At 32.6% G+C, this 18,725-nt stretch overlaps 6 protein-coding genes across 6 annotated transcripts; 2 read left to right on the top strand and 4 right to left on the bottom strand.

Moving 5' to 3' along the window:
• The first annotated feature begins 871 nt into the window (after positions 1–871).
• RanGAP (Ran GTPase activating protein) lies at positions 872–2,967 on the top strand. Its single transcript, XM_088030689.1, has 7 exons — positions 872–1,105; positions 1,155–1,342; positions 1,390–1,704; positions 1,752–2,181; positions 2,229–2,434; positions 2,482–2,685; positions 2,732–2,967. The coding sequence occupies exons 1-7, from the start codon at positions 994–996 to the stop codon at positions 2,873–2,875; spliced, it is 1,599 nt and encodes a 532-aa protein (XP_087886815.1). The 5' UTR covers positions 872–993; the 3' UTR covers positions 2,876–2,967.
• Positions 2,933–4,128, bottom strand: LOC148179008 (uncharacterized). Its single transcript, XM_088030690.1, has one exon. It carries the CDS (start codon positions 4,003–4,005, stop codon positions 3,019–3,021), a length of 987 nt encoding a protein of 328 aa, XP_087886816.1. The 5' UTR covers positions 4,006–4,128; the 3' UTR covers positions 2,933–3,018.
• Positions 4,129–4,645: 517 nt separating this feature from the next.
• On the bottom strand, positions 4,646–6,530 carry LOC148179007 (uncharacterized). The gene is made up of 5 exons (XM_088029688.1): positions 6,359–6,530; positions 5,767–5,916; positions 5,451–5,715; positions 4,965–5,210; positions 4,646–4,908 (listed from the first exon to the last, which is right to left on the bottom strand). Exons 1-5 carry the CDS (start codon positions 6,377–6,379, stop codon positions 4,736–4,738), a joined length of 855 nt encoding a protein of 284 aa, XP_087885814.1. The 5' UTR covers positions 6,380–6,530; the 3' UTR covers positions 4,646–4,735.
• Positions 6,531–8,106: 1,576 nt separating this feature from the next.
• On the bottom strand, positions 8,107–13,809 carry Sugb (Sugar baby transporter). The gene is made up of 8 exons (XM_088030440.1): positions 13,565–13,809; positions 13,421–13,515; positions 11,683–12,041; positions 11,225–11,630; positions 10,957–11,144; positions 10,433–10,903; positions 9,353–9,521; positions 8,107–9,190 (listed from the first exon to the last, which is right to left on the bottom strand). The coding sequence occupies exons 2-8, from the start codon at positions 13,482–13,484 to the stop codon at positions 9,102–9,104; spliced, it is 1,746 nt and encodes a 581-aa protein (XP_087886566.1). The 5' UTR covers positions 13,485–13,515; positions 13,565–13,809; the 3' UTR covers positions 8,107–9,101.
• Positions 13,810–13,865: 56 nt separating this feature from the next.
• Positions 13,866–16,387, bottom strand: Mys45A (SDA1 domain containing protein Mys45A). Its single transcript, XM_088050303.1, has 3 exons — positions 15,510–16,387; positions 15,215–15,458; positions 13,866–15,167 (listed from the first exon to the last, which is right to left on the bottom strand). Exons 1-3 carry the CDS (start codon positions 16,143–16,145, stop codon positions 13,912–13,914), a joined length of 2,136 nt encoding a protein of 711 aa, XP_087906429.1. The 5' UTR covers positions 16,146–16,387; the 3' UTR covers positions 13,866–13,911.
• Positions 16,388–16,398: 11 nt separating this feature from the next.
• Positions 16,399–18,706, top strand: mtDNA-helicase (mitochondrial DNA helicase). Its single transcript, XM_088050304.1, has 7 exons — positions 16,399–16,779; positions 16,824–17,041; positions 17,089–17,510; positions 17,569–17,719; positions 17,769–17,918; positions 17,967–18,476; positions 18,530–18,706. Exons 1-7 carry the CDS (start codon positions 16,518–16,520, stop codon positions 18,674–18,676), a joined length of 1,860 nt encoding a protein of 619 aa, XP_087906430.1. The 5' UTR covers positions 16,399–16,517; the 3' UTR covers positions 18,677–18,706.
• Positions 18,707–18,725: the final 19 nt, after the last annotated feature.

Here is an 18,725-nt window from a genome sequence, read left to right as displayed (position 1 = left end):
GTAGAGCTCCACAACTGTCACAAATTTTGACCTTGAAATGCGGTATTCAAAATAAATGAAAAGTACATTACATTACATTACGTACATTTACATTGCATTTTTTATGTGGAAAGACTATTTTATAAATGTTTTTATTATTTTTCAAATATACCATACATCTTTGTTTTATTTAATGTTACATTTACTGGAGAACTGATCTTCAATTGAAAATAAAGATTAATTGTTAAACTAATACTTTTACTAATAAATTACAAACGATTACGATTAGATATGGATGATGGATCTTTTGCCAGGCTATTCGAAGAAGCTTCTTATTAGAAAACTCACTTTTTTAAACACGTTTATTGTATCATAAATGGAAAACAGATATTTTTAAAAATGGAGGCAATGTTGACGAATTACTGCTCATATTTTTTACAAAAGAAAAAATTTACGAGTGCAAAAAACGCATTTCAAAAGATATACCACAATATGTATAAAAATTGTACCAATCCAAATTTATTTATTGCAAGGAGCATTATGGCTTATCAAAAATCAATTCAATTAATCAAATCAACAATTTTTTACATAAAAAGGCAGTAAAACGAAATAATATTAAGTGCGACAGAATCGACTAGATTTAAAATTATCATTTTAAACTTTATATACTGTCATTATATGTTATCTATTTACATATTATTAGATACATTTTTCAAAAACTGATAAAAATGCAAAAACGTTGGAATAATAGCATTCACTTTTAAACAACCTCTCGTATATAGAAGATCCTAGTTACTGTTAGGAACTTTTGCTTTTATCACCATAGCTGCATTGGCGAAACATGTGACTTTTAAAGCCAAATTTCGTAAGGGTCAAAATCGTGGACCATCCAGAAACGTTTTAAATAAAAAAAAAATAACGGCTCTTGCGCGTGCTTGTGAGAAATACATCGTGAAGCGTGAAGTTTGATTTTCGATTCTGGATATTTCTTTAATGTAACAAATAATACCAAAAATGATGAGTTCTAACGTTGACGAATTAACCAATGCTTTTGAAAGCACTCGAGTTAGCCCCAGCGGTGTCAGTTTTGCAGGAAAGTCATTAAAACTTGATTCTATCGATGATGGTGAGGTTAAGTAAATTCCTAGATTGTTTATAAATTTGCGTTTTTGTAGCAAAAACAATTATTGAAGAAATTGAGAAATGCAGTAATCTCCAGTTTCTGAATTTAGAAGGCAATACTTTGGGTGTTGATGCTTCAAAAGGAATTGCCAAAGCTTTAGAAAAACATCCAGAATTCAAAAGGGCGCTATGGAAAGACATGTTTACAGGAAGGATGAAGACAGAAATCCCCAAATCTTTGGTGATTTGCTCGTTTGGTGTGGTAATTTTGTAATAGTTTAAGTTTAGGAATTTCTTGGAATTGGTTTAGTAACAGCAGGAGCAAGATTGACAGAATTAGACATGAGTGATAATGCTTTTGGTCCCATTGGTGTAGAAGGTTTAGCTGCGTTACTTAGGAGTTCTTCATGTTATGCTCTTGAAGAACTTAAACTTAACAACAATGGCTTAGGAATCACTGGAGGAAAACTATTAGCCTCTGCTTTAACAGACTGCTACCAGTCAAGCAAGAAAGATGGGAAACCTTTGGCACTTAAAGTCTTTATAGCAGGCAGAAATCGTCTTGAAAATGATGGTGCTACAGCCCTAGCTGAAGTCTTTAAAGTAATTTTTTAGCATCACAATACCACCATACTAAAAACATGTTTTAGATGATAGGTACCCTTGAAGAGATAGCAATGCCTCAAAACGGAATTTATCATGTTGGAATATCTGCATTATCAAAAGCGTTTACTCACAATAAGAACTTACAAGTGTTGAATTTAAACGATAATACAATTGGGGAAAAGGGTGCTGCTGCCATTGCTAAAGCATTACCAAATTTGCAGAATTTAAGAGAAATTAATTTTGGTGATTGCTTACTTAAAACTGCAGGCGCAATTTTATTAGCTAATGGTTTGAAAAGTGGTCACATTTTGTTGGAAGAATTGACCCTTGGGCACAATGAGATACGTACAAAAGGTGGAATACACCTAATCGACGCTGTTTCCAATAAACCAAAATTAAAAGTAATCAATTTGAATGGGAATCAATTTGGAGAGGAAGGCAGGACTGAGATTGAAGCATCGATTAAAAAAATCGGTATTTTTCTCCACTTTGAGACGTCATTTTTATCACTTATTTTTCAGGAAAAGTAAACGCGCTTGGAAGTTTAAGTGAAGATGAATCTGAAGACAGTGAAGATGAGAGCAGTGATGGCACCTGCCATGCCAGTGACATGGAAGAAGAAAAGATTGAAATTAAAACTGTTGAAGATTTCCTAAGTTTACCCTCAGCTGAGAACTTTCTAGCCCTAGGTGACGCAAGAAACGAGTTAATTTGCAGGGAAGCAAAGGTATGACATGTCTTTTCAGAACTTGTATCACTCTATGGACTTTACAGAAAGATGGACACATTGATATCAATACATTTCTTCCCATTGTCATGAAAGTAGCAGGTCTCAGTGTCAGTTCAAAAGAAAATGTTTCAAAACTCTCACTTGAGTGTTCTGAGAGATTATTCAAAGAACTGTTTACATGGGCAGAAAAAAGTAACAATTCTTCAGTGGTTAATAACTCAATTCTAGTACATGTGGGGTTAATCAAGGTAATTGTTAACAAGGTATTGTATTTTTTTGAAGTTGAATTTTTAGAGTGAAGATAAAAAATTCAAACCCATCTGGAATTTGGATGGATGTATGAAAGCATTGAAAAATATTATTGATAAGAATTACGTAGGACAAACCACCAAAAACACGCTGACGTTATTTTTATTAAAAGAAAAGGGCGCGGGATAGATAATTGTGTACACTTTTTACATATTTATAAAACATTGAAAACTTTGTTATTTCTTATTTCATTTGAAAAATAAAATAAAACTTAAACAAAAGTAGTTTATTCCCACATTTACTATACAAAATATTAATGAAAATCAGTTCGGTTATGTAAAAATTTTCATAGTTGAACTAATGCGTCTTCTACAAATAGGACAACGTCCAGTATATCGCATTAACCTTGGCGTACAATCCATGCACAAACATAAATGCTTACAAGGTAGTACTAAGATACATTTAGGGTGGTCTTGACAAATAATACAGGCACCACAGTCGTCACTGGTTTTTGAACTTTCAGGTTTAGATTGGAACGTCCCGGCATCCTCTCTTTTGGTTTTTGATTTCAGTCTAAATACAGTTCTTTTAAGAATATTATATTTTTGTTTGAGCCCACAAAAAAACAATAAGATTTTGTTCCGAACATAAGAATAAAAAATTGAATAAAACTGAACCAAAATGTACAAGAAACAAAACGCTATTACAATGCCTACAAGAGATTCTGCAGGAACATCAGTTAAAAAATTATAACAATCCTCCATACATTTCAAACATTGACTATAGAGTTGTTTCATGTAGGCACTAAAGTCACTAAAGGTAGAGATGAGCAGATTTTTTGTATTATTCAAGGTTTCAAGGCATAAAAATATCGCAGATTTTGGCATATAAATTGCAATGAACCAAACTCCATCTCCAAACATGATGACCACTTGTTTTAACCATATCAAAACATTCTTTATCCCAACAATGAAAGCGATTAAACTTCTTGCTCCAACGTTGCAGGTTGTTGCAACGAAATTATAGCAGCTATGCAGGAGACTTGAAGTACTGATCCATATTCTTGTTATACAAGCTATTACTTGCTCACATGTCAAAATCACACTTGTTATGATATTATCTAAATTATATATTACATCTCGAAGGAATATTGTGAAGTCTTCTATAATCACAGTCAGCACAGTGTAGAGTTTAGTGACCAAAACGATGCAGTTGGTCAGCAGGGAATGCCCAGTTGTGACTAGAAACTGGCCTATTTTGACACTGCCGTATAATGTGTAAGAAATTGCAGACTGTAGTGTGGGGAAGACGGAAAACATTGCAGCTGTGCACTTTTTACATTACTACGTTCGTTATTAACTGTTTGAAACGCCACACAATTTTGGGTTAGAATTTCAAACTTTGGAAGTGACGTTTTGGGGATTAGGAAGTGGAACACAAAAATCCCTAGCAAGGCGATTGCGTTTTATACGAGGGAGTTTCAAAAATTCCTGAATAGTGTGTGATACAAAAATCATCTTAGATTTTGATGGAGAATTTCCCATAAAACGAAAGTGTGAGCATTTTGGCTTACCTGAATTGTAGGTTCCGTTTAATAAAGAATAAAAAGTAAAAATCGTTTTATGTTTTAAAACATTTTCAAAAATATGCATAAAAAAATATGGTCACAAAAATCAATCAAATTTTTACAAAAACTGGTGAAAGTGCCATAATAAACACTAAAATCGTCACAAAAATTGGCAAAACCGCCCGAAGCGGCACAAAAAATCGTTTGTATCACAAAAAAACTGTCGACTAGTTACAAAAACAGTAGAATCGTCATAAAATCACCAAAATATAAATTCATATAAAGCAGAATGCACCGGGAGGCCAATCAAAGATGTTTCCAGAGCAGCAGTGCAAAGAGTATATTTAGTAGTCAAATGAGAAACCACTTTATAGTTATAAATTACATAAAGATTAATTAGAAGTATCGATTTATTTGTTCACTTACGAAAAATCAGTATTACAAAAATATAGATTTTGTGGCATATCATTGCAATATTCAATTTAATTCTTATACAAACTTAAAAATGATTTATTTTCTAGTTGAAGCCAATTATCCTCCGAATATTTAGTATCCTTCTGCTCGACGACGTGGAAAGTATATGCGTGTCTTGATTTACTTGATTTATTTGGGTCACTATAATGCACCACTTGACCATGAATGATAACGCATGTACCTATAAATTTTTAAATTTGGATAAAAAAAAATAATATCGTTATAAAATATTTTTACCTTTTTTTACTGGTACTGGTATAAATCCACTTTTTTGATAGAATGGTGGCGGGGAGGTGTAAACCAACAAGTCACTAGAGTTCTTATCAGGATTTCTAACATATCGCCTATGCACGCCACTTTTGTGCGAACCTTTAGAAAACCAAAGACAGCCATTTTCCAAAGTTGCGTCTTCTAAAGCTATCCAAAATCCAACGACTTTCACAGGATCGGTATGTAAATATGTAGCATCTTGATGCATTATAACTGAAATATAAACAATACTGTTTAAACAATTCTGTGGCATTTGAGCTCTGAAGCTTATTTTAGATCTGCAACTCTAAAAATAATGCAAATGTGATTCATATTTGGCAAAAGTACAAACACTTTTCATTTTAATCACACCAACTATTTGCCAAAAATGATCGTAAATGTTCCAAGTTCACGCTCTATTAACATTTTAGTATCATCATTTTATGATTAATATCCATAAAATTCAAACAATACCTTCACTTCCAAGGCCTGGATTTTTAAAAATGTACATGCTTTGAACTACAACGGGCTCTTCAAATCCCAATTGAAAACAGCATTCTTTCACTCTTTCATCGAATGTAATTTTTCTAAAAAGAGGATTTAATTCATGGAGAGCATGACCTATTTTATTTAGCGATAACTGTGGATCTACTTTTAATTCTCCATTCGATCCAAAGGCGTCCGCTTCAAAAAAATAACTTATTTTGTCTGCACTGTCTAAAAAGTATCTGTCTTTGTCCTGAAATAAATAAATGTTTGAAATGTAGAAAATTAGTTCTTTGTCTTATACTTGTTGAACATTGGAATCGGCCGAACTGAAAATTGTACGCTTTGATTCATCTGGCATTTCCTTTATTAAACGTTCACATTCTGCTCTCAGGGCATCTGCTTCCGCTTCGCTCAAGAAGTCTTCAAAGACGGCATAGCCGTCATTTTCAAACTAAAATGTACAAACATTTTATTTACAAGTCTGCTAAACAAAGTTTGATAATGAATTATTCATTTATCATAATAAATTAGAACAGTGTGATAGTGATAAAGATAATAATAGCACTGTTTATTTGTCAAAAATATTTGAAAGGTCAGATATGTATGTTTATAATTTCGATTCTGTAATCACAATCTTAATTGCTTCATCCAATTCCGTTTAAATGTTGTTTAAAAATACGTGGCGTTGAAGAATTTTGTTTACCTGCACCTCCCACGTGGTGACATATCGGTGGTATTTTCAGCCACAATTACAAAATCACCAAAAATGTTGAAAATGAAAATTAGTTAAAAAATCAAATCATGTATACTATTCCAATTTATTATTTTTGTATGGAAGTTAAAAAAAAGTTTTGTTTAGAACGTAAGATAACATCAAACAATTTAACACTCACCTGTTGTTTAATGTTCCACATGTTGGAAGAAATATCACAATGTTATCTCAATAAATAACCCACATCCACCTTAATCCCGTTGAAGAAACTAGTTACGGTGTATGAATAATTAAATCGTGGTGGTCTGTTTAAAACTATGAACCGCTAAGCAGATTACTAATTCACGCATGCGTGCTCAATTGCGTGGATTCAAACTCGAGTGGTTTTTGTTTTATTTTGATCTCTCATTTTGTAGAGACGATGACAGAAATAAATTATATGATTATGAATAGGAAACGTTTTCCAATATTTTTTTCTATGAATTATAGATTCATAAAATGTAATTGTATCTTATTCTTATTAAGGCATAAAAGTTTTTACTATTATCATACTACATACAGAGTGTTCAAAAAATGGCGGACCAACTATTCACTACGTGAATCTTCAGATAATAACTAGTAGCTAAATTAAGTTTTTTCAATTATTGAGTGCTTCGTTGGAAATCTACAGCCACTTAGAGGGGCGCTAATTATGGCACAAATTTTTCCTTATAATGAACTCAAGGTTTACAAAATTCAACTAGAGTTCATGTTTTGGGTGACATTTACATACTTACAGTCTTTAAATGCCTTAAATGTTGATGCAAAACGTTATTTTGCACTTTTAAAATTAAGGTCAAAAGCGCAAACTTATTAATCTGGCAACATTTCACTTCAAGAATTCAGTAATTAATTGTTGCCTAGTGCCTGAAAATGACCAGTTTTTTAGAAAAGTCAAAAATTTTTTAGGTGTCACAAACTAGAGGAGTTTATTTCTCTAAAGATGTATAATTTTGCTGAATATACCGACACCTGAAGGAAACAGTCGAGAAGCAGTAAGGGGCAGTAAGGCTTGTGAATTTCCTAACTGGCAAATTCCCTTTAAGAATACTTTTCAACGAGTTTATGAACAGGTACGTGAGATGGGCCGATTGGAACCAAATTTATCAGGATCATGGAGGACCCAAGACTATTCGCACACCAAGAAGAGAACAAATGGTTCTTTGTTCTACTTTGTGACTTTTACTGGTCAGGTGTTATCAAATTTAATTGCAAACCATAGTAACCAATTACATGATTTATTAATAATTGTAACTACCAAAGTGTTGCTCTGGTCTCAAAATTATACTCCTTATAATTACCGAAAGAATTGAACACTGTTGCCGTTTTTCGCAATATTTAAAGTTATTTTGCTCTCCCACAAAGCTTCAGATAAAAATTTTAAACAGCATTTCCAATTCACAGCGTCTTAGAGTTTGACGTTCTTATCAGTTGGTCCGCTTTTTTTTGAACATCCTGTATCTAAAATTCATAATTCTGACGAGTTTTTCGTTTATTAAATTATTATTGTCAACGGTGTGAAGCAAAAAAGATTACACATAATCCGATATAATTATATAATTACGATGATGGTTTTTACGTTTTACAGGTGTTTCTTTGTTCGTTTAAGCCGATAAACAATTTACAATCTGTCACTTGCATTAGTGTGTGCGCAACTTTGTATCGGTAAGCATTGTTAAAAATATCGATGAATCTCTCGTCTATTGATTCGTATTAACGTATTTTTCTCTAGGCACCACATCCGACCACATCTTACTCCGTGGGTCAGCGAATTGTGTTATTTGATTTGTAACAGTTGCAAGAATTGTAGGTGTTTTGAATTGCTTCCAATTTCAAATGCCAAACCAATTTTTTATGTTGTGGTAGAAGGAAAGTGAAGATGTTGCGATATAACACTATACATAACTATTTATTTTCCATATAAATGTACAAAACCGCCATTACAACAAAAAACCTTGAAATAAAAACGATTCCTAAAATTTTGTAATAAAAATTTAAAAAGGTAAGTATCTAAAACAAAATTGATAAAAGGTAAGTAACAAATTTTAACAAAATATACACAAACATAGGTAGGTATTAAGTCGAGTCCACATCAGTTTCTTTTCAGTGTGATAAGTAAATTCGATATTCACGAAATCATAACGTAACAGAATTTTTTGTTTTTTTGGCCGATGTGGACTCGGCTTTACATTGGACCTCAACTAACATAATAGTTTTAACAAAAGGAACAATCGACTAAATTAAATACTGATTCGAGCATTCATCTAAATGATTACACCCAATAAATACTTCTTAAGTCATTTATCACATGTGAATTTAAATGAATTGACAAGGATAATTCATATCCAACACTGGTTCTACATCTGTGGCAATCTACTAAATAAATAATAAATAATTTAGAACAATAGAGCGTCCTTAACAAATTATAGTGTTTAGAATAATTGACACCATTGTATTGTCCTATTTGGATGTCAAAATTGGCAATCTGCTAAGTAAGTTTCCCTGAGACAACAACGACTATTTCCTGCAGAAAACGTCAGCCAATCAGAATATTGAAAATTTGATAAATGAGATGCTAGTTTTCAAGAATTCAAGAATTTGACACAAAGTTGTCAAAGCTGTTTGTCTTCCTTGAGAAATAGTTAAAAGATCCTTTGAACACATCAAATTGCCTTATGAAAATTATCAACACTTTGACATAGTCCTAGGATCTTCTAAGAAAGCTGTGTGTAGATGCCATTTCAAAAGCTATTACAAAATATTCCAATAAAACATCAAGACAATTTGCATAGTATACATCAATATCTTGATATTTTATCACAAGGTTTCATCACATTCGTTGCAAACATTTTTAAAAAGAGGTTTCCATTTGCATTCGACAATAGCTAAGTAACTAAAGTCAGTTCCTGTTGGTCATCATCCAGTGAGCTTTTTGTTAGAGCTTGTTCAGGCGATGTGTACTGTGCCTCAAAATCTACCAAAACAACGAAAAGAAAAACAACATAAATTTATTTGTTCAATTATGTAACGTCGATAATAAAATTTGACAAAAATAACCTGAATTTGAAACTTTTGTGTAGCTGCATAATAATGAGTTAAAAAGTTTGTCAGTTTTATGTACTTGTCTCTTTATTACCTTGTCTTTTAATCAAATACTGAACAGCGCCATGCAATACAAACATTACAAGAGCCCCAATACCAAAGAGTCTAAACGTCCAAGGCCCTCCGTACTGGTCATATGAGACTCCTGCTGAAAGGCTTCCTAAGGATACTCCAATACCCTCGAAAACGGCACCGACCAGACCCTTTTAAAAATAAAGAAGATTTTAGAAGATTAAAGATTGCGATGACGCCTTTTTTACTATACAGATGGATTTAAAGATTAACGTTGATAACAATTGTTTGATAAATTCGTTAAGTGCTATTTTAATATTACATTGTCTCTGTATTGTTTCTATGCTGACAATACAAGCTTCAATAAAGTAATTAATTTTTAGATATCATTCAAAATATGTAACAAATCAGTTTAAAGTGGTTTATAAATTTAGTCAATGTTCAGTTTGATAACAATGCATTTGAAAAATTTCTCTCCTATTCTAGTGGTAAATAAATTAAGCATATCAAATTTAGAAGGGTTTGTTAACATTTAGAGAGTTGAAAATAAGGACAGAAGTGTAAAAATTTTTTTTAAAGCAATACAACTAAGAAAAAGATAATCCAAACTAGGCTTAACTCAACTTTTATAGTTCATCAACAATGATGAAAATAAAGTTCTAAATTTGATATGCTTCATTTATTTATCACTAGAATAGAAGAGAGGGATTTTTAAATGCATCGTAATCAAACTGAACATTGTCTAAATTTATAAACCACTTTTTAATTTGCCGTCCTAGAGATCTGACATTATTATCGGGGCGAAGATAAGTGTGTAATTCTATAAACTGGGTTATGAAAATATTAGTAAAATTTAACAATGAGTGGATTTATCTTCGTCTGTTTATTCAATTCATGGATGTCCCACATCCAGCTTTGTTTCGAATTGAATTCCTTATTAGTGGGCTTTATCACCTGGATTTCTGAAAGATCTAAACCCTCAACAAAAATCTGATAACGAGCCGAAAAAATACACTGTTTAAAACCAGTGAAAACTGATATCGTTTTATTGTCAGTGGTTTTAAATAAAATTCTTATAGATGTAATCACAAACTATACATACCTGCATTGTAGCTTCTGTTCCAGGAGGTGCCACGATACTAGCATACGACGCCATACAAGCATAAAACAACCCAAAAGTCAACCCATTTAGAAGTTCCACAGGAAGGAACCACCAAGGGTTAGGAATGATGGAATAAACAATATATCTTATTCCTATCACAAGAAGTACCAGCGACATTGCGTTTATGTGACCAATCAATTTTAAAATCTTTCCAGATGAGAAGAAAAACGGCATTTCTCCTAATAAAGTTTGGATGGCCATCACGAGTCCCTCTAGAGTTTTAATCCAGTTGTTAGAGTCGCACCCGTGTGCCTTAGCGAGATCTTCAATTAGGAAAAAGAAGAAATTCCACATTAAGGCGGTGCACATTCCTACTGCAATACACCATATCAAGAAAACAATAATGCGAATGTCGACGAGTAATCGGCTAACATCTTTGATAATGTTAACTGACTGTTTTTTCTGAGCATTCTGAAATTACTCGGATTAGTAAATTGGTCAGATGTGAATAAAAATATTATTACTTTCAAATTGCAGGAAACTACAAAATCTAAGAACAAAAACGAGCATGATAAGTAAAATGCTGATGATAAGTTTTTTGTGGAGGATCCTTTACTGAGGGAATCTACCATGAGGCCTGCTATCACAGTAATTATTCCCCATCCTAAAGCGCCCCACATACGTTGATATCCATACTTGTTGTACTTATCTCCTGAAATAAATATATATATCAATATTTTTATTTATATTATATTATATTATGAATATACCAGCTGTTGTAAGCTGACTCACCTAAAAGTTCAAAACAAATTGCATCTCCAATACTGACTACAATAGCTTGACCAACCCATCCAAATACCATGCACATGAGAAAGATCCAAAATTGAGATTTATCATAAACATTTTCATCAGGCACTGTTGAGTCCGACAAAAGGCTATTCAAATTATAATCATTACATTTTACATTACACTTGGTGGAAATGTGATTTTCACTGCCAGGTGGACATCTGGGTTCTTGATACTGACCGTCCAACAATGTCACGTTATCGAACGGAAAATATCCAATGTTATTCATTTTTAAAATCTTTGATCTAATAACATGTGCTGTAAAATCTAAAGTCGAATGACCTTCGTACTGACCACCATTCCAGTAGTTATATATCACCTTCCAATATTCTTCATTCATTTCACAACTCAACTAGAACAGAAAAAAGTAAGTCGATATTCAATACCATCAGCTATTGCCGTACTTCACAGTCAACGATTCCAGATGTTTTTTGTAAATTATCAATTATGCAAGCATCTAAAGTTGCATTTTGGTTGGTAGAAGTATCAAATACTATTTTATTGTCATCACAAGAAAGATGTACTATCTGATCTCTGGGAATTCCAGGGCAAAAATTTATTGCTAGAAACGATACTGCTGTTAGTAGCTGTGCCGCCAAAAACAAGAATTTCTGGCATCTAAATCGGTCAGCTACAGCCCCAACAAGAGGTTTGGCAAGCATTCCACTAACCGGCAGAATTGTGTAAATTAGACCTACAACAACCGAGGAAAACCCCAATTGTCTTGCGTATACGGAAAGAAAGGGCTGTACGGGTCCAGTTCCTGCAAAAAATATTTCTTTTTTATCGTTTCATGTTGTCCACTTATTTATTTTCGCCATACAAAATTTATCTAATAGATTACAAATTTGTATTTCCAAATTATAAGTTTGACTTTTATTATTATTAATTACGTAAATAAATAAATGGATTGTGAACAGAAAAATAACTTATTCCAAGTAAAACATCGTAACATTTTATTTTATAATATTATAATTTCTATTGCTTCCTTAGTACTGAACAAGCATAAAAACTATCGGCAGCAAATTGCTGCACATGCTTTTATCAACACATTTTATAATGCAGACTTGGACGGAATTAATGACCGCTGATAATGATAAATGTTGAATATTTTTGAAAGTTGTATTAGTCAGGTCAAATGAAAATTTTCTTGCATTAACAATAGTTAGATTTTTTATTCGGTGAGACATTGCGGCAATGAGATTAACATTTTTCAATTTTTCATAGAATGGAAGATATTTTTTATGTTTGTGATTTTTTTGAAAAAGAGGTACAATTACAGTACAACTAACAATTAATGCCACTTTATCATGTATTTAAAACGATGACTGATAAAAAATGCCGCGGACTGCACTCAAAAAATAAGCTTGCATAAGAAGTCGAAAATATTATCATAATTATCAATATAAAGTATCTACATGAAATATATGTATAGTACTTCTACAATAATAACAAGTCAAAATGTTTGGTAATTGTTTTACACAGCTGCTAATGGGTCTCTTTTCTTTGAAACTAGAAAATTGAAAGAAATCACGTTTTCACAAAAAAAATAAAAAAACGTGTTTTTGACTAAAATCAATCTGTATGAAAACAGTCGATTTTATCCACCCAACAAAAAAATAAAATTTTAACAATTAAAATCGACCTGTCCGAAGGTTTTTCGAAAAATTGTTTGAACTCGAAAGTATGAAATTTGTACAAAATTTTATCGTCGTATTTCGATTGTCTGTTATCTTGAAATGAAACTGCTATTATGGAATGGCTGATTTCATTTCTACATATTATTAATTCGATATCTAGAATACACGCGGTATAATATTAGATAACACTAATCTCGTTTTATGAATAAATCTCGTGTTTATAATCATCACTATGTTTGTCTAGTTTTATGTATAGAAATAAACGAATTAACCAAAAATAAATAAAAATGTAACAAAAGGTGACCGAGTATAAAGTCCCTATGGTAATTATTGTGCAACGTTTTTTTAGAGATTACAATACATTACGTCATTACATAATAAATTGGACGATAATGAATAGTGCACATATAAAAACAGTAAAAAATATTATTGTCTATATAAATTCATATGTAATTTGTTCAATTAATGTCTATAAAAAACTGTAAAGTCGGTAAAAACTTACCTGCATTAAACAGGAAATAGTGTGCCTTCATAGGAAGCAAATCTTTATTTATGCGGCTAAACATGATTTCGCCTAAATTTTGCACTTTTTATTACCTAAAAAATGCACATTTTATGGTGGATTAAAATACTTGCACAAAATTACCTCTTGTTTAACAAATTAAATGAAAATTGGTGATACAAGAGTTCGTTTCGGTATTGTCACGACATCAGAAAATATGAAAATTCCATCAAAGCAATAACGATGGTAAAAATTCTTCAATTGTTACACTTACGAAATATTATCGTTTTGTGAACTGACAATGAACATGACCATGTGAATAATAAATATTTGAAACGTGAGATAAAAATTTAGGTTATATTAATGACTGTCATTTATCCGTCACGTGTCAAACTAGTTTTTGACGCTCAATCCGACAGAGTACGGCGGGAATTCAAAATAGTAGTGGCAAAATCAATATTATATTAATTTCAATTACTTTACAAGATAAATTATTTCATTTTCTTGAGCTTAATTAAATGATTTCTAAGTGCAATTTGCTTGTCCTTAAAACTCCTTTTTCCTTTACTTTGAACTTTATGTTTAACCATCAAGTAGTTTTTATTCTTCCGTTTTTCTCTGTTCGTTTTTGAACAATGAATGTTCATTCTTCCATCCTTGTAACCAAATTTCTCTCGATCTGCTTGACCTTCCTTGACGCTTGCAATTCTGGTCTGTTTATCGTGCTTTCTTTTTTTGTAAATATTTTCAATATCTCCAAGTTTTACAAATTCAGACGTCCCAGTTGATACCGATTCTTGAACCTTTCTTTTGGCACCTTTTTTTGGACCTTGAATTTGTTTTTTGATATTTGCCATATCAATTCTTTTGAAGTCTTCATCTGTTAATATTCTATCAATTGTAACTTTGTGAGCCAATTCTTTTTTTGACGTTTTGTCATCATCTGATTTTGGTCTTTTGGCTTTTAGAATTTTTCGTTGTTCTTGTGATTCGTTTTCTTCCTCCGCTCCGTCGTCATCATCATCATCCTGGTCTTCACTTTCATCCTCTTCATTGCCATCTTCATTTTCCGAATCCTCCGCTTCTTCACCTTCTTCATCAGAAGAATGCTTTATATCTATCCATTGTTCATCATCTGATTCTGACTCTGAATTAATTTCCACCTCTTCGTTATCGCTTTTTAGGAGAACCTCAGCTCCCGGTACATAATCTTTCGCTTGAACTTGTCCGTAATTTGTCGAAACTATTTCTTCAGAAGCTTCAGTTGGACGACCTCTGTCTTTCTTGTGAAGAAGCTCTGGTCTATGATCTCTAAACAGATGAATTAACGACTTGGCTGCCATCATCACTGATCGATCTCTGTATGTTTTATACATTGCTAAATCTCGCAATAAATCTTCGTTCATAGCCAATGGACATCTAGAACAAATTTCACGTACAGCGTTCAATCCAATCGCCATAACATCTGAAGAATTTCTTTCAGTAATAAAATTATTCGCCAGTGTTTTTAAGATTGGCTCAATTGTATCAGGTGGGACCAATTCATGACTTGCTTGTGCCGCAAATTGTAAAATTCTTGTAACTTCCCGTTGGTGCGGCTGAAGAAACCGCTGAATGTAAGGATAGTAACTAAACAAGAATAACTGATGCAATCCAATAAGACGGGAAATGACGTCCAAAGTAATTAGTTTTACTTCAAACTTTTTATTGGATGATTCTAATTGTTGGAACAATTTTTCAGCCATGCCTAGAAAGAAAACTATTAATAAAATAAAAATTCTGCTATGATTTTACCTTGGGGATCATGCAGTAAATGAATTGCAGAAAAATTAAAGACTGGTGCAGCTGATTTTTTCTTATAAGCTTTTGATGCTAACTTTTTAACTTTACTCAAGTGTTTTTCTCTTTTTCTTGTCTTTTTATTTACTTTGTTGGCCATCATCACTTCTTTAGGATCAATTTCATCTTCAGAGTCTGAATCTGAATCTTTTTCTTCAGTGTCTTTACCAATGAAAAACTTCAAGGCTGCTACTGCAACCTATAAAAAAAATAAATTTGTAATAATTAAACGAGATAAAACGGCTAATACCTTTGTGAATTTAGAGAAACATCCTGTAGCTATAACATTAACAGTTTTAGCATCATTCCACACGTTTTTCTTGTATAGTTCAATCATTATATCAACAGACATTTTCGCGGCCCTCGCATTAGTATCCTTTAACATTGTAAACATAAAATTCTGCAATGATGTGTTCAGTTTTGCATTTTTGTGCTTTGCATTCATATTATTGATATCTGTGATAATGTGGGTTTCCAAAAATGCTCGCAACGCCTTATCTTGACAACGTAATAGTTTGAAGAATAACTCCAATAAATCTGTAGGTGTGAGTAAATTTTTGTTTCGCAACAAAATAAGGGCTCTGCAAAATGTCATTCTCATATTGTTGTTTAACACTGTGCTGTTCTTCTCTAATAAATCTATCAACTGTTGGGGTAATGTCAGGAGTTCTTTGGGATAACAATGAGCCACTTGTGCCATAAACATTACGAGATCGTCAAGAGTCTTATTTGTTTGATCTGGACTTAACTGAAAGGCTTCAATGGTGTTTTGGAAATGTTGATACTGCTGTATAAATTCCTCATGATATGATGCTGGATCACGTTTAATTAAGTTTTGCAACTGAGGGAGATTTTCTGGAAGCTGATTATTGTGTCGACGGACCATTTTCACATATAATAAAGCACTTGGTCACACTCTGGTAGGAACACGTGTAAAGTAGTTAGAAGTGCTTTGACACTTGACAAAGTAAGGTTATAAACAAAGTAGCCAACAGCTTGTAAGAAATTTTAATAATAATATGTGAATTAAGCTTTTGGTTACCAGTACTGAATTAAAGATAAATCATTTAGCTTGATGCCATCGTGCAAATGACCTCATCTCTTGCTGTTTTCGCTCTTACTTTCAAAATTAAAACACTCAAGTTAGTGTTTTGCTATTGGTACCTCTGCCTGTTGAGTTTGATTTTGTTTTGATGTTTGTGACATCATAAAGAGTGTGAGGTTAAATTCTGGCGGCTGTAAAAAGTTGGTTTTTGGAATGTCTTTATTAAAATTGCTAAAGTTAAACGCCACAGTTTTTTACAATCAAAAGTGGATCAAGTCACATTTTTTTGTTAGACATTACAATGATATTCCTTTTGAAGATATCCCAGAGGTATCACCCGCCTTGATTAAAAAGTTTTTAAATGAGCAAAAAGTTACCTTTGATGAAGGTTTTACATGTTTTATGATTGCTTGCTCTTTATGTAATAATAAGTCAACGAAGAACTTCAAAAACTTGTATATTAACAAGACTACAGGTTAGGTAAACAGTGTTATGTTCACATTATGAAATTTTTTGTAGGGATGTTTATGTGTTCTTCATGTAAATCTACGGGACAGTGGGATTTTTTAGATCACTACCTGAAGTTTAAGGAACCTAAAAAAAAGCTGAAGGAGATGCATGAAAGTGTAGATTACCAAGAAATGCTGATAAAGTCTCTAAACTCAATCAGGGATAACAGTGAAGCATTGGTAAATAGGACTGACTTTGAATCTGTATTACATCGATATAAGTATCCAGTAAGTTTAGTTTTGTTAAAAAACTGCATTGAACTGACAATTTTTAGATAATCTCAAATACCGCTTTAAAAAATTTAGATGTAAGAATAGACAAACAGAGTCTTTTTTTTCCATTAGAAAATGTGGAGTCTGAACTAGTAGGTTACAGAAAACTGAGTTTCCAAACAGAAGTTGATATAATAGTACCTGATATTAGATATGGAGGATTATTAATTGGTAAAGCATTGAAGAATAAAGATACTGCTATTCTGGTGCCAAGTATATCTGATTTCTTAACTCTTTTAAATGGTAAAGTTACACAAAATGTAGTATGCTTACCAAATGGTGTAAGCAATTTATCACAATATGTTCTTCCAACTCTTGAAAGGTTTAAGAAGTTGATTCTGTGGTTTGGTAATGACCTAAAGTCTTGGGACTCTGCAAGGCACTTTGCTAAAAAGTTGGGAGAAAAGCGCTGTTTTTTTGTACGGTACGTTATTCTTTTGTGTACAAAAATATAAATACTAAGTTGTGACGATTAATTTCAGGCCTTCTGAGAAGCAACTGTTGCCTCACCTTGTTGAACAGCAAGATTTTAAGTCTATCGTTAATTCAGCCCAGCCTATATGGCACAAATCCATCACCAACTTTAGCAATTTGAGAGAAGATGTATATTTGGATGTGAAGAATATCGACAAGGTTTTTCAAACATTAAGATGTTGTATCTAATACAATTTTCGATGTTCAGGTGGAAGGCGTAAAGTGGAAACGTTATACTACACTAAATAAAATCCTTAGAGGTCATCGCAGGGGAGAACTGACTGTCGTAACGGGACCAACAGGTTCCGGAAAAACCACCTTTATAAGTGAATATTCGTTAGATTTGGCTATGCAAGGAGTATGTACAACTCTGTGGATCTAATTTCGACTCCCTTTTTCATTATAGGTCAATACACTTTGGGGTAGTTTTGAAATAAGAAATGTAAGATTGCTAAGAACAATGTTGCAACAATTCTGTGGGTTTTCTCTGGAGGAAAACTTAAAACAGTTTGATACGTGGGCTGATCAGTTTGAAAAGTTACCGATTTATTTCATGACTTTCCATGGGCAGCAATCAGTTAAAATTGTCATGGATGCTGTAGAGCATGCGACTTATGTCCACGATATTGCTCATGTTATTATCGATAATGTTCAATTTATGATGGGAGTAACAGAAGATTATAAACATATGGACCGATTTTGGGCGCAGGATCTCATTATTGCAGCATTTCGCAGTTTTGCCACTAGGAAAAACTGTCATGTAACTCTAGTTATTCATCCAAGGAAAGAACGGGACGATTTAGATCTAACCACAAGCTCAATCTTTGGAGGCGCTAAAGCTTCCCAGGAAGCGGATAATGTGTTCATTATACAAGATAAGAGACTAACGTCAGTTAGGGGGAAGAAATATTTGCAAGTATTGTGATGAAAGTAATGTGAACAGCTGCATTGTTATCTAAACTGTTGAAGGTCTGCAAAAATAGGTACAGTGGGGACTTGGGTATAATGCCTTTGGATTTTGATAAGGCAAGTTTAAGTTACACCACCAAGAAAAAGAAGGACAAGAGTACTGAAAAAACCCCAGAAGCCTTAAATAAAAAGGAAACAGAGATTTGATATTTTCATAATGATCTGAATAAACAATTTTTGTATACTCGGCATTTTA

This window comes from Gnatocerus cornutus, chromosome 2, assembly GCF_029298725.1.
Source record: "Gnatocerus cornutus isolate USDA-ARS CGAHR chromosome 2, icGnaCorn1.1, whole genome shotgun sequence".
Taxonomy (NCBI): domain Eukaryota; kingdom Metazoa; phylum Arthropoda; class Insecta; order Coleoptera; family Tenebrionidae; genus Gnatocerus; species Gnatocerus cornutus.
The sequence above is the reverse complement of the archived record's forward strand: the minus strand, read 5'-3'. Positions and strand labels throughout refer to the sequence as shown.

Bases quoted from the DNA above. Each gene is read 5' to 3' on its own strand.
- Sugb (XM_088030440.1), bottom strand. From the start codon at position 13,484: ATGTTTAGCCGCATAAATAAAGATTTGCTTCCTATGAAGGCACACTAT. The intron at 11,631-11,682 runs GTACGGCAATAG...TTTCTGTTCTAG, and splicing joins CTGGAATCGTTGACTGTGAA to TTGAGTTGTGAAATGAATGA. The intron at 9,191-9,352 runs GTAATAAAGAGA...TTGTTTTGGTAG, and splicing joins GTATTTGATTAAAAGACAAG to ATTTTGAGGCACAGTACACA.
- LOC148179007 (XM_088029688.1), bottom strand. From the start codon at position 6,379: ATGTGGAACATTAAACAACAG. The intron at 5,917-6,358 runs GTGAGTGTTAAA...TGTACATTTTAG, and splicing joins TGTGGAACATTAAACAACAG to TTTGAAAATGACGGCTATGC. The intron at 5,211-5,450 runs GTATTGTTTGAA...TTTATATTTCAG, and splicing joins TCCAGGCCTTGGAAGTGAAG to TTATAATGCATCAAGATGCT.
- Mys45A (XM_088050303.1), bottom strand. From the start codon at position 16,145: ATGGTCCGTCGACACAATAATCAGCTTCCAGAAAATCTCCCTCAGTTG. The intron at 15,459-15,509 runs GTATTAGCCGTT...TTTTTTTTATAG, and splicing joins GTTTCTCTAAATTCACAAAG to GTTGCAGTAGCAGCCTTGAA. The intron at 15,168-15,214 runs GTAAAATCATAG...TTTTCTTTCTAG, and splicing joins TTTACTGCATGATCCCCAAG to GCATGGCTGAAAAATTGTTC.
- mtDNA-helicase (XM_088050304.1), top strand. From the start codon at position 16,518: ATGTCTTTATTAAAATTGCTAAAGTTAAACGCCACAGTTTTTTACAAT. The intron at 17,511-17,568 runs GTACGTTATTCT...GATTAATTTCAG, and splicing joins AAGCGCTGTTTTTTTGTACG to GCCTTCTGAGAAGCAACTGT. The intron at 17,919-17,966 runs GTATGTACAACT...TTTTCATTATAG, and splicing joins TAGATTTGGCTATGCAAGGA to GTCAATACACTTTGGGGTAG.
- LOC148179008 (XM_088030690.1), bottom strand. From the start codon at position 4,005: ATGTTTTCCGTCTTCCCCACACTACAGTCTGCAATTTCTTACACATTA.
- RanGAP (XM_088030689.1), top strand. From the start codon at position 994: ATGATGAGTTCTAACGTTGACGAATTAACCAATGCTTTTGAAAGCACT. The intron at 1,106-1,154 runs GTGAGGTTAAGT...GCGTTTTTGTAG, and splicing joins ACTTGATTCTATCGATGATG to CAAAAACAATTATTGAAGAA. The intron at 1,705-1,751 runs GTAATTTTTTAG...AACATGTTTTAG, and splicing joins CCCTAGCTGAAGTCTTTAAA to ATGATAGGTACCCTTGAAGA.